This window comes from Ptychodera flava, chromosome 20 (assembly GCF_041260155.1).
Source record: "Ptychodera flava strain L36383 chromosome 20, AS_Pfla_20210202, whole genome shotgun sequence".
NCBI lineage: Eukaryota > Metazoa > Hemichordata > Enteropneusta > Ptychoderidae > Ptychodera > Ptychodera flava.
Window position 1 is genome coordinate 12,868,731 of NC_091947.1, and position 11,599 is coordinate 12,880,329.

Below are 11,599 nucleotides of genomic sequence, written 5' to 3' on the forward strand. Positions count from 1 at the left end.
CTTTTCATCTTTAACTTCTCTTGGATACAAAAAAAAGATCAGTCATATTAAAATAGTTTTTTGTACAATCAAATAAAATATTTTTTTTTTTCGTTCTGAGTAAAGTTTTTAAATCTCACAAATTTGTGGCAGACATGATTGAAATTTTGGCAGACATAATTGTTCAATTTGTTCATCTGTGGATGATTCTCATAATAATAATGGCATGCACCAAATAATCATTAACATCCCTTGGACATTGAAAATGTCAACTCATAAAAAAAAGTTTCTGTAATTTACATTTAAGTTAAAAATTTTGTTTTCATCAAAATCAAAGAAAAAATGCACCTTTAGTCAGAATGACTGTCATCCACTCTTTTTTCCCACAGAGTGATATCTCTGTTTGTTTCTGAATCTGAGCACCTCCGTGTTTTCAAACTCTGGATTTCCACATCAGTTTCTTTAAGTGTCAGCACGTGCTTGTTCGTCACACTGTGAACTTTTTTCTAACATATACAACTCTTAGTTTAATACTGTTAAAGTCTGTAGTGTGATATCTTTTTCACCATTCTTTTGTGTAACTAAAAAAAATAGTTGCTTAGAAACTGTTGCCATGGAGACATCCCTTCATCTGATGCAGTGTGTGGTTTCCGTTTCTCAATGTTACCATCCAGGGCTTTTTTCATTTGCTTTAAAAAAGTCTGTGCATTTATAAAGCCTTGCATAAACACTGGCCATTGTGTTGTACAGAAAAAAGCACACAAAGCACACATCCAATGGTGAAATCAGGCACATTTGGTGTGGGACTCAAAGAATTGGCAGTTTTCTCTTCTCTTGGAAGACGTGTTTGTGGAACATCCACATACTACAGCATGCCTACAAAGGCCAGAGTTACTTGTTCTCTCTCGGCTTCACTGCAGCACATACACGGTAATCGCTATCATCGATTTGAAAAAAAAAAGGAAACAACAAAATTGGCAGTGTTGATTATGATCCTGCTGTGCTCACAAACTTGACAAGGAGGATGAAGTACATCGGATATGCAATCAGCATCTTTGGTTCACACATAACCGGCTGGCATCACTTGCCGTCATCGGAATTTCCATGCCACAACACCGTTCCAGCTAACAAATATTTCATCGTCAACACACAGTAAGCAGTGGTTTACTTTGGCGTGTGTATTCATGTCCAATGTCTTTTTAAGGCACATCTTTTTTTGCTCCAATACAGCTACCACTACAGTTTCAGTAACTTTACATTTTATACATCTGTTGCTCTGTCAAAATTGCGAGGTACTGCTAACTATCCTTCTGTACAGTTTATATATTTATATATTTATATATATTTATATATATCTTCTATATATCTTTTTGTTCTAGACGGTTGACTCAATACTGGCGTGTCTTTGTTTTGGTAAGATTGGAACACTGTGATGTGCGGTGACAACTTCTTCTGAGTTGAAAGAGTCCCCTTCGTCCCAGTCTCCGAACGCGCTCTCGGGCGGCGCCGTGGACTCGCTGGCGTGCCGACTGTTCGGCTGACTTGGCCCACTGTGGACACTTCCACTTGAGTTGCCAGAATCAACGTCCGTGCTCTCCAGAAATGTGCGCTCCGGTGCGTCACCCAACGCATCGAGGTCAAGGTACTCCTATGATTGACAAGAAAAAGTAAAGATGGTTCGTTACACGATGGAATGTGATACATAGTAACAAATCAATCAGAGTTTGTTTTTTTTAATTTATATCAAGTTCAAAGGCATCACCAAGATTTATAACTAATAGCCCCCAGTGTAGCAAACTATATATCATGGCCTAAAATATTGTAGATAATGCTCACGTTTCGAGCATTAACTGAAGTTGAAGTGTCCTGTGTTAATCTCACTTTCAGCAAGGTTGTACAGTTATCAACATTTGGGAAATTGGCATGACTGACCAACACTGGGTCAATGGCATGGTATTAGAATGTGTGAATCGATTTTTGCATAATCATCAGCTGGGCAATAGCGGCTGCTCGACATCCAGTAGTTCGCAGTGAAAAAACTTCCTTGAATTTATTTTCAGCATAAAGTTGTCTTTCCGATTGAAGTCGGATTCCCTTATCTTAAAGATTGATTTATTCCTAGATGCGACAAAGAAACATTGCATTCCTTCTGAATGGGATTATTCTCTGCTACGAAAAAGGTGTGTTTAGGACACACTGAATGTAAGGCCTGCAAGCATGTTTTGCGAGATTGTACAACAGTTGGATGGTAACTAGACTTGTTTATCAATGGGTATGCAAATCCAATGTAATTTATTCCAGCATAGTTCGTTCAAAGGAAATATCGCAGCTTCCCATCCTGTTTCTCGACTGTCTATGATGCAACTATCTAACAATTTACTCAAGTGATCTTTTATTACTGAACTGGTGGGAATATTGCCTTCAGACAAGGCGAATAATGAATTCTGTGCATTTCTAAAATAATGGACAGTCCGTCTTCGACATGAAATAATTATCTTGATGGTTGAAAACGTTACCTATTTCAAGGTTTGTTTTCATTACAACTTCCTGAATGAGCCCACTGGACAATATTATTAGGTATGTAGCTTTACTTACATAATTCTGAAAGGTCAATTTACCATTTTTCTCAAATTCAAAACTGAAAGATTTAGAATTTCCGCTAGTTATGTAGGAACAAAAGTACACAATTAGCCTACTCACTAGAGTTTTACCTCGATACTTCTTTGTAGCAGGGAAAAGTGATAGAGTGGTCTGTTATGAACACTAAAGCATGGAGGACTGTTGGTATTACTGAAAATGATATCAGACTGGAAAACTGATCAATTGATTTACTCACTGCGTTGGAAGACAGGCTAATGATCCTATCAAAGTCCTCATTGAGATCATGGAAAGTTGGTCTCTTGTTTGGCATGGTCTGCCAACACTCCCTCATCACATGGTAGCTGAAAAAACAAAAGACGTAAAAAGCAACAGATCAGATTTGAATTTGATTTCAAAACTTGCAAAAAGCAGCAGCTTTTCTTCTGAATAATAAAAATAACCATGGTAGTACTTCAAGGCATGACCAATCTTGCATAAAAAAAATATTGGATACTGTTTCAAACTTTATTCAGATTTAAAAAGGGTAAGGCTTACAAAAAACCCAATTAAAGAGTCGATTGGAGGATGTGATGCACCGATATTTGTATACAACTAATGTTATGTGTATATCAAATGTAAAATTAGCAATTCAGTAAACACAGGAAGTTTATCTTTGAGACTTACATTTCCAAGGAGCATCCCTGCGGTTGTTCCATCCTCTTGCCTGATTTCAGAAATTCAAACAGCTTTTCCACCGGCACTGACGGATACGGGGTACCTCCTAGGGTCATAATTTCCCACAATAGTATTCCGAATGACCAGACATCGCTCTGCGGACTGTATTTCCTATCAAAGAGTGCTTCGGGCGCCATCCACTTCACCGGCAACCGTCCCTGAATGGCACACACATGAAAATATTTCACTTTCAAAACAACTTTACCACGGGAAAGGACCATCGACTCTGGACACAAGTGCGTGAATTATCATTTCTTTTCTTAACAGAATATATGAAGCGTTGCAGTACTGCCACTGGCACCTTCATTTCAATGACCGGTGCATAATGATAAGGGGCAGGGACCTGCGAGGGAGCAGATAAATTTCAAACAACACATACGTATAGAGAGCCACCACCATTCACTGACTTAACACTCTAGGGGCATTTCTTTCAGAAGTTTACAGTTAATTGCTGTCTTTTTAAGTCATGGATGGAAGAGGCGACAGCTGCACACGTAGACATCCACACGTAAACCGACGTCCACATAGATATACAGGAATTTCCAAGGGGCAAAGTGTAGGAGTCACAGTTGACCACTTTTTCTATCATTTTGTTACACATGTGATGTCCTCAATATCTTTTGACTAAATAAGATTACCTTCGCACAGTTATTTGTTTCAATATGAATAATCGTTCATTTCAATTTGTATAATTTGCAAACAACAGCTCCCCCCCCACCCCCACGGAGTAGCTAATTTAAGCAGGAGTCATTCAACCATAGAATGGTTGTCAGTATGTATATTCAGACAAATTGGCCTTGTCATACAGATCATATTTTGCAGTAACCTTTCTCAAATTTCCCGGTTGCCCAGTCACTTGTCTTGGTGGAATTACATATCTGATGTGATTTTGATCAAGGATGGCAGATACTGAAGTAAACAACATAGGTGGCCAGCCAAACAAGATTTGGACAAAGGGTAGAGATTTTTGAGACACAAAAGAGTCCAAAGAAACCGACACAAGGTGACTCCAGTTTTCATCAAAGAATATTTAAATCTACCAGAACCAGAGGCAACCAGAAATACACATAGGGGTATAGCAAACATCTTATGAAATGCTTCATCGGTTGGAAGCTTACTGTATCGACCCCTCCATCCCCCCACTGCCCTGTATGTGGGGTCCACCCCTTCACCTATGCAATCAATGGATTGTGCTCAAAATCTGATGGAGAATGGGAAACTTGCATGGTAAGGTCCATCTTAATTCAGGGCAAGTGAGAATTGGAATTTTACTTTGTGCTGTTATATTTATTGCTCCCCTACCCCCTTTTCATGTCAACGAACCCAAAAGTCAGACATTCACGCACTGCACAGACACTTCTGATAGCACCCCTATTCCTAGCCATTCTGTGCATGACATTTAAGGGAGTCACACAGAGCAACATAATTCTTGCCTTGGGCAATGGGCTGAAGCTGCTAATGTTGACTTATGGCCCGTGATGTGCATCACAGACTATCCATCACGGTGGATCAAAAAAACTGACCTCATTTCCAAAAATCTGAGATTTCATCTCTCTGTGAAAGCGCATTAATCAATTAATGTAATTTTGGAGGCGCTAACACTGGGTCACGACCCTTGACCACAATTACTAAATCACTGTGGCACTTTTTATGACTCCTGACCTGACCCAAGGTCAAATTTCACAAATCTCTCATCAGCCCAAATCTCCGTTTCACCTCCATTCTGTACAATGTCAAATGACACAAAATTGTGTAGCAACATCTCTATCTACTTACATCTGTTGTTTTTCTGTAATAGTCTATATTCTGTATATCCCTTGCTAGTCCAAAGTCAGCTACTTTCATGACGTTGCCGTCGGCCACAAGAACGTTTCTTGCTGCTAAATCCCGGTGAATGCACTGAAAGTAGAAAAGCATGGTGATTGGCCCAGTGTGGAATCTGCAGGTTATAAAACTTTCCATGGCCATTATGTCAATTGGAGCATCACCGTGGAAACAATAGGGTTAAACCACAATGCTCCGGGTGTCAGGGGTCAGTGAAAGATGAAACCATCACAAGCCCTGCAGTCATTAAGAATGGAGTGGGCCCCGGCTTCAACTGACATGTCATAGTACGGATCTGGTCGCTTTTCTCCCTCTGTCAAACCTAATACTAGAGTGTGTGTGAGAAACGACACATGGTTACTGTTCACATGGCTGGGTGGCAGCAACTTGGGATAATGTCATCTGTTTACGCTATCCCGCGCGCATTTGAAACTTTCTCTTGGACGGTTGCCAAGACGTCGCTATGGATACTTACACGCTTGGAAGACAGAAAGTCCATGGCTTTGGTGATCTCATACGCGAACGACAGCAGATCCTTGTTGAGTAACGGTGTACACCCAATCATCATCTGCAACTTCTCAGAGTCGTAGTTGGGATTTGGCGGTCTCTTCGCTCTTAGGAAATCACGCAGGTTACCATTAGGAGCATACTCCACTATCACAAACAGCGGACCTGGGGAGAAACAGACGATGTACCACCTCATCAAAAACAAGTTTGACAAGTTCAATGACACAAGAAAAGGAAACAATCACGAGACTCTAGGCATGAGAAATAATTTAGCCCAAATTTTTTTCATGGACCTTCCAAATGACAAGTCCAGGGGATCACCCTGCACAATATTAAATTCCAACACCATCTCAGGAGCAATTGTTTGTATTCATCTATTCTGAAAACCAGTTTATCTAGATAATACAAATGACCAGTGTGCCCTCTAACAAAAGAGATTTCAGGAAACTTTTGAGTCAATTGAAAATTTTGTGAAATTTTCTTGATTCACAATGCATAATTTCCTATTCAAACTAAAAATTTTCTTGCATCACAGAGAATATTCATGAGTCATTGCGCAACAAATAGGCTTTGAGGGCAGACTGCAAATGACACAATGAGGGTTTGGTCTACTGCCATTAGGTGTGAGTTATGATTTGCCAAATATGTGTGTTCCCGTGGGCCAATTCCTTTTTACAATTTAGACTTCTTTTCTTGCTGGCTCTTATGCAGCATAGGAATGACTGCTAATTCACTGGTAGAAAGTTAAAGATGAAGTCCTTTCGAGACAACAGTTTCTCCATAGTGGCAGTACTGTTCTAAAGAGTGAAACACTGAGCAGTCATTGACTTCTCAATGCATGTTTTGTGAGAAATGCTTTTATTTTTCATTGCCTTCGATTGTTAAAAATAGTCCCCATGACTAATGAGTTATTGGTATACCGCTGGTAACATATCCTACACACACTGGCAATTCATACCACTAAAAATACACAGCCTAGTCCATATATGGCTGTCAGCACTGCACAACAGCAAAGTCACACGAAGTGAGGGATCGGTTTACGCTTCTTCTCCATATAGAACTTCCCAGTGAATTATCGATTTAGAGATACTTTTAATACAGAAAACAGGGACACAGACCACAACAAGTGGACATACCACAGCACGCAATAAAAGCAAAATTATAGCTGTCATTACACTGAGCCGAGGTTGCAGCGACTTGATAGATGCTTCTCTTGACCTCTGCGTATAGGGGTAATATTACCAGCACTGACTGTAAAATCTAAGGAATCACATATTGGCAACGACATCATCTCACTAGTATTTCCATGACATGATAGTTGGGCATAATAATATCAGACTGTCAAAAAGCCTCGCTCCGCTTGTCTTGGCCCGCTTAAGTCAGCTTCACAGATGTTGAAATTCTTCCACTTTTGACGTGACTCAGACAGCGGAGAGCGAGCCACTTTTACGTGAAATATTCAGAAGGGGGGAGACAGCTATGTTGATGCACTCACCATCTTGCGTGCAGCAGCCAAGCAGGTTGATGATGTTGCGATGTTTTCCAATACTTTTCATCATGTTCATCTCTTGGACCAAGTCAGATAACTCCCGCTCTGTGGCACTCGCTGTGGATATTCAAGTCAAACAAGAGAACAGTTACATTTGGTCTAACTTGAATGCTCTGAGTGCTGTAATTTTTTCCCATAAAAATTTATGTGCAACATTTTACCAATTTTTATGAATTCTTTTGATAATTTTGGACCAAAAGGACATCACATTACATTGGCTACACTTTCTTATCAAAATTTTGGCTAAAAATCTGACTGGGATATATCTATAAAGGGGACAAAAATTGACATTGGTGCTCAAAGGTTTAAAACTCATCCTCACTCAAATTTAACAAAAGTAACACTTTGTCTTCAGAACTTGTAACATTTTTAGGAAACTCTAAAACTGTGTCATTCCAACAAGCATATACAGACTGTCCGACAAAGAAGCATCTACTGATTTCTACATGTCCACAGACACATAAAATCCACACATTTTTCACATACCTTTCAGCATTTTGACGGCCACCGTTATGGATCTCTCAATGCCCTGGATATTTTTAGCTTGGGCCTTCAGGACTTGACCAAAGGCACCCTCACCCAACGGTTCTTGCAGAGTGATGCTGAAAATGCAAGATTTCAAGGACATTCAATGACAGCTGCAGGGGGAACTCAATGTCAACTCTTCTCCTGGGCATTTTAAATCAAACGGCGGGACATGGTGAAGTCCCAGCCTGCTCACCGCGGACAAATTTTCACATAAATCATGTGATCTGATCTGATTCCACGGAGGCAGTAGTGAGAAGAAAAGTTGTCTTAAGCACAGATGGATTTTTGTGATAGATTTCTGTCAAGTTTAATGAAACATCACATACTGGTTTGACGAAATGATTATTTTTTTGCTTTTAACTTCTGTGAAGTGAAATATTAGACAGCTTTCACTTGAATTTACATTAGCAAAACAATTTGCATCCAGGGAAACTTGAGAATAAAATGTTTTTGGAAACAGGCCTTATGCTTGTAGTTTTATGGACCACACACTGAATAACAGTGCATTAATTGACCTGTCGGGAGTGAATACCACCAAAAGAAGAACTTCCCCCCCCCCCTTTTGAGAGGTTATTAACATCATCTGACTTACTTATCTCTGACCACCTCCCACTCTGGATCACAGGGAACCTCGTATTCTGACAACACAGTCAGCGATGACGACATCCTACTTCTGAACTGGATCAGAGGTGATGATGAATTGGTTGACGAGGTCGAGTCCTGTAAAAGGACCATGATGTGGATATATGTTGAGTGGTGTGAAACAGTGCATGATATTAATTATTGTGGATTTGAGGGGAGGATAAGGATGATGGCCAGCAGTCTGACATGACATGTCAATTTTTAGGTAAAGTACATTACCTCCATTTCAAATTAGGCAATGTGTACTGAGATAATGATAAATTCCTACCTGTCTTTTAAGGTGTCTTATGATGCCAGCACTTGGTCCATACTGGTAGAGACCATTTTCTACGATGATAGGGGGGTGTTTGGGTCTCTTTTGCCTCTTCTTGCCCATGACACAAAGACAGATACACACGACGATCACTACTAGTAGGAAGCAGAGTGCAACAACGGCTACTATGACAGTAGTCTTGTTGGCCTGTGTCCATGGCACATATGGTGTCTTTGTGATGTGATATGTAACGTTGGGCTTCGTTGTTGGTTCTGTAGTTTGGAGGGAAAGTTTGCCAAAGAGTTAGTCAGATAAGATTATATCGGCATACCACATCCAATGTGGTTTTCAGATGCATGGGGTTTTCTTCTAGACTTTCATACAATTTGGAAATTTTGGTAATTATGGCGCAAAGTCTGCCTTACCTGGTGGCGGTATGACTGTTAACCAGGCACTTTGATATGAAATACCAATGGCATTGCCAGCCAGACAGGTGTATTTGCCAGCATCCTCGAAGGTTACATTCGGTATGATCAAGCTCTGGGGGTCACTTTGTGTTTGGTTTGTGTCAGTCTACGAAAGACGGAAAGTACAACACCGTAAGACTGTGCATTGCCAAGCCTTTGCAATGCTAAGCCCATCACCATTACACAAAAACCATCCACTGAAAAAAGATTTCTCATCTAGTTTTCACTAGTTCTAAGAACACCAGATTTGATGTTACAGCAAATATTCTATAGTGCAGTCATCTTCAGTTCTGAGATGGCCAGCTTTCTAACCAGCACGAACAGTTTTGGTCTAAACTACTGAATTTGGTGATGATGGCAAATTAATCGCAAATTTTCTTATCAAATGCATGAATGAGAACTACGAGGCACTGAAGCCTACATTCTCAGCAGCATTTTTGCTGTGGTTGGGAACAAATGTCATTCATTCAAAAACTTTGAATAAACATCTCCTGTCCCCTGGTAGATTTTGCTCTAGACAAGATCAAGGGAAACAGTTTTCTGACAAATGGATACGATTTGAGTACAAACCGGCTTCCCAACATCAACAGAAACGCTTGAAGGTAATTGGTCAAAAATTGACTACTATACCACCACCACCACCGGTGACTAGATCATCTATTGAAATCTTGCACATGTTTGTCAGTTACTAACCGTACAACTCCAAGCTCACGGGTATACCATATGTAGCTATGAATTTCCGACACTGCATTCGTATACCATCGTGTATTCAGTAGAATATGTAACTCACTTTTGTTGTCTGCAATCATGCTTTCATATCACTGGCTTTTTTGCATTCAAAGTTTAACTATGCAAGTCCACTGGTGATAAGGCAGTAAGAAAAAGTTCTGTAAAGTTTTTGACTACGTTGGCTTCAAGTTCTCAGCAACTTGCTTGGTTTGCTATGACTAAAAACCCGTCACCAAAATCCGACACACTTTTTTTATTTGTACCTTCTTGAGACACAGAAACGGAGGTGAACTCCCGTACAAATTCTTTATCATTGCATCACAGGTCCACTCAGGGTGACTCGGCCATTGCTTCTTTTGCATGCAAATAAGACAAAATACAACATGGAATATTAAAGTGATGGGGGGAGGGGGGGTTAAACATTCACTACGACATACAGACCCTGCTAACGTGTCCAGCAGGACTGTTGTGTCGTAAACATGCATTGAGGACGACATACCACAAGAGTTCAACGGTTGGTTCGAGAGAGGAATGAATCCCAGTTGCTGCGTGGGCTACAAGGGGGACAAAATGCACAAGGTTAAATACTGTAAATGACGGGGGTAGTAGTGCACATGATATGGGATCAGACGGGCAGGGGATTGTGGTTGACAACATGTGTGCTTATAACAGGGGCTGTTTGGTCGGGAATGTTGGAGAGGTCATGATGAGAATGGCAACTGGAAGATGAATTGGAGCACATGCGGGGTAAATAGTACATCAATACATAACACAGTCAGATGAAATAATCATGCTTTGTGTTGACGTTACTCCGATCATTAACATCATATTATCACAGATATCATGCAACAGTACAGGGTTTACGATTCTCCTAGAGTGCAAGCCATACATTTGTCGTGGTCTGTGTTACACTGATATTCTTTCGGTTTTCGTCATTCCGCTGACGACGAATATTTGGTGTCCGAATGTTCCGTGACTCAACAGCATCTTCAACTCCTGAGGGATAAAACTCAACGGAGCACATTCCGGATGCCCCTTTATTACCTGCATCACTTGAAAGTTGCTGGTGTCGTTGGAGTCATCCTTGTCCAGATGCTTCAGCCACTGGATGTGTGGATGCAGGTCGCTGACAACCACCTCGCATCGGAAAATCGCCGTGTGTCCAACGATAACTGTGGTGTTTTCAGGCTTTGCTGGGTTCAGGATAGGTTCATGGGCTATTCTGGCTGTAAACCATAAGCAGGGAAGATAAATTACAACTCTGATAAAAAGTGCTTGAAACTTTCAGCTAAAAACCGTACAAATCTAACAAAATGAGTATCACAACTTCACAATGTCATACAGTAATGTAAGGAATCAATATCACTCATTACAAAAGGAAGTTCATTGGCCAAGAAAATTTTACCACGCCTCGATTAACTCTGAGACAAACCAAGTTTTTACTTACGTATAACATCCAGTTCATAGGTGGTATTAATGGAACCATACTGATTGGTAATAATGCAGGTGTAGTAGCCATTGTCTGATGGTACAAGATCGTGGAGAACCAGGGTCCACTTTCTGTGCCGGACCTGGAGGAAAGAAAGACAAAACCCATAAACAACCCCATCCACCTGATCTTTTGATACCCATGCAGCAGTAATGTGAAAGCATTGATGCACCATCTCAACCCACCAAATTCTGGGCGTATTGTCAAAAAGTTGTTTAAAAGTATTTATCAATATCATCATCTGTAATTTCATTAGAAAGTTGCACTCAGACACTTCTTACACAAACATCACAAAGTCTTCCGGTGAGTATTTTTGG

At 40.4% G+C, this 11,599-nt stretch overlaps 1 protein-coding gene across 14 annotated transcripts in view; it reads right to left on the bottom strand.

Annotated features, from left to right (window-relative positions):
• Positions 1 to 1,171: 1,171 nt before the first annotated feature.
• LOC139120066 (fibroblast growth factor receptor 4-like) overlaps positions 1,172 to 11,599 on the bottom strand; it is a 45,946-nt gene continuing 35,518 nt past the window's right edge. For 9 of the 14 annotated variants that reach the window (XM_070684134.1, XM_070684140.1, XM_070684135.1 and 6 more), the window contains 13 exons: positions 11,241 to 11,364; positions 10,838 to 11,019; positions 10,057 to 10,146; positions 9,023 to 9,170; positions 8,613 to 8,869; positions 8,295 to 8,422; positions 7,661 to 7,776; positions 7,121 to 7,231; positions 5,594 to 5,790; positions 5,071 to 5,193; positions 3,244 to 3,452; positions 2,816 to 2,921; positions 1,172 to 1,627 (listed from right to left, as the gene is read on the bottom strand). In XM_070684134.1, coding sequence (XP_070540235.1) covers positions 1,355 to 1,627; positions 2,816 to 2,921; positions 3,244 to 3,452; positions 5,071 to 5,193; positions 5,594 to 5,790; positions 7,121 to 7,231; positions 7,661 to 7,776; positions 8,295 to 8,422; positions 8,613 to 8,869; positions 9,023 to 9,170; positions 10,057 to 10,146; positions 10,838 to 11,019; positions 11,241 to 11,364 — 2,064 coding nt within the window. In that variant the 3' untranslated portion in view covers positions 1,172 to 1,354. The remainder of the gene's footprint in view (positions 1,628 to 2,815; positions 2,922 to 3,243; positions 3,453 to 5,070; positions 5,194 to 5,593; positions 5,791 to 7,120; positions 7,232 to 7,660; positions 7,777 to 8,294; positions 8,423 to 8,612; positions 8,870 to 9,022; positions 9,171 to 10,056; positions 10,147 to 10,837; positions 11,020 to 11,240; positions 11,365 to 11,599) is intronic. The other 5 variants (XM_070684138.1, XM_070684141.1, XM_070684137.1 and 2 more) reach the window with 2 other exon arrangements.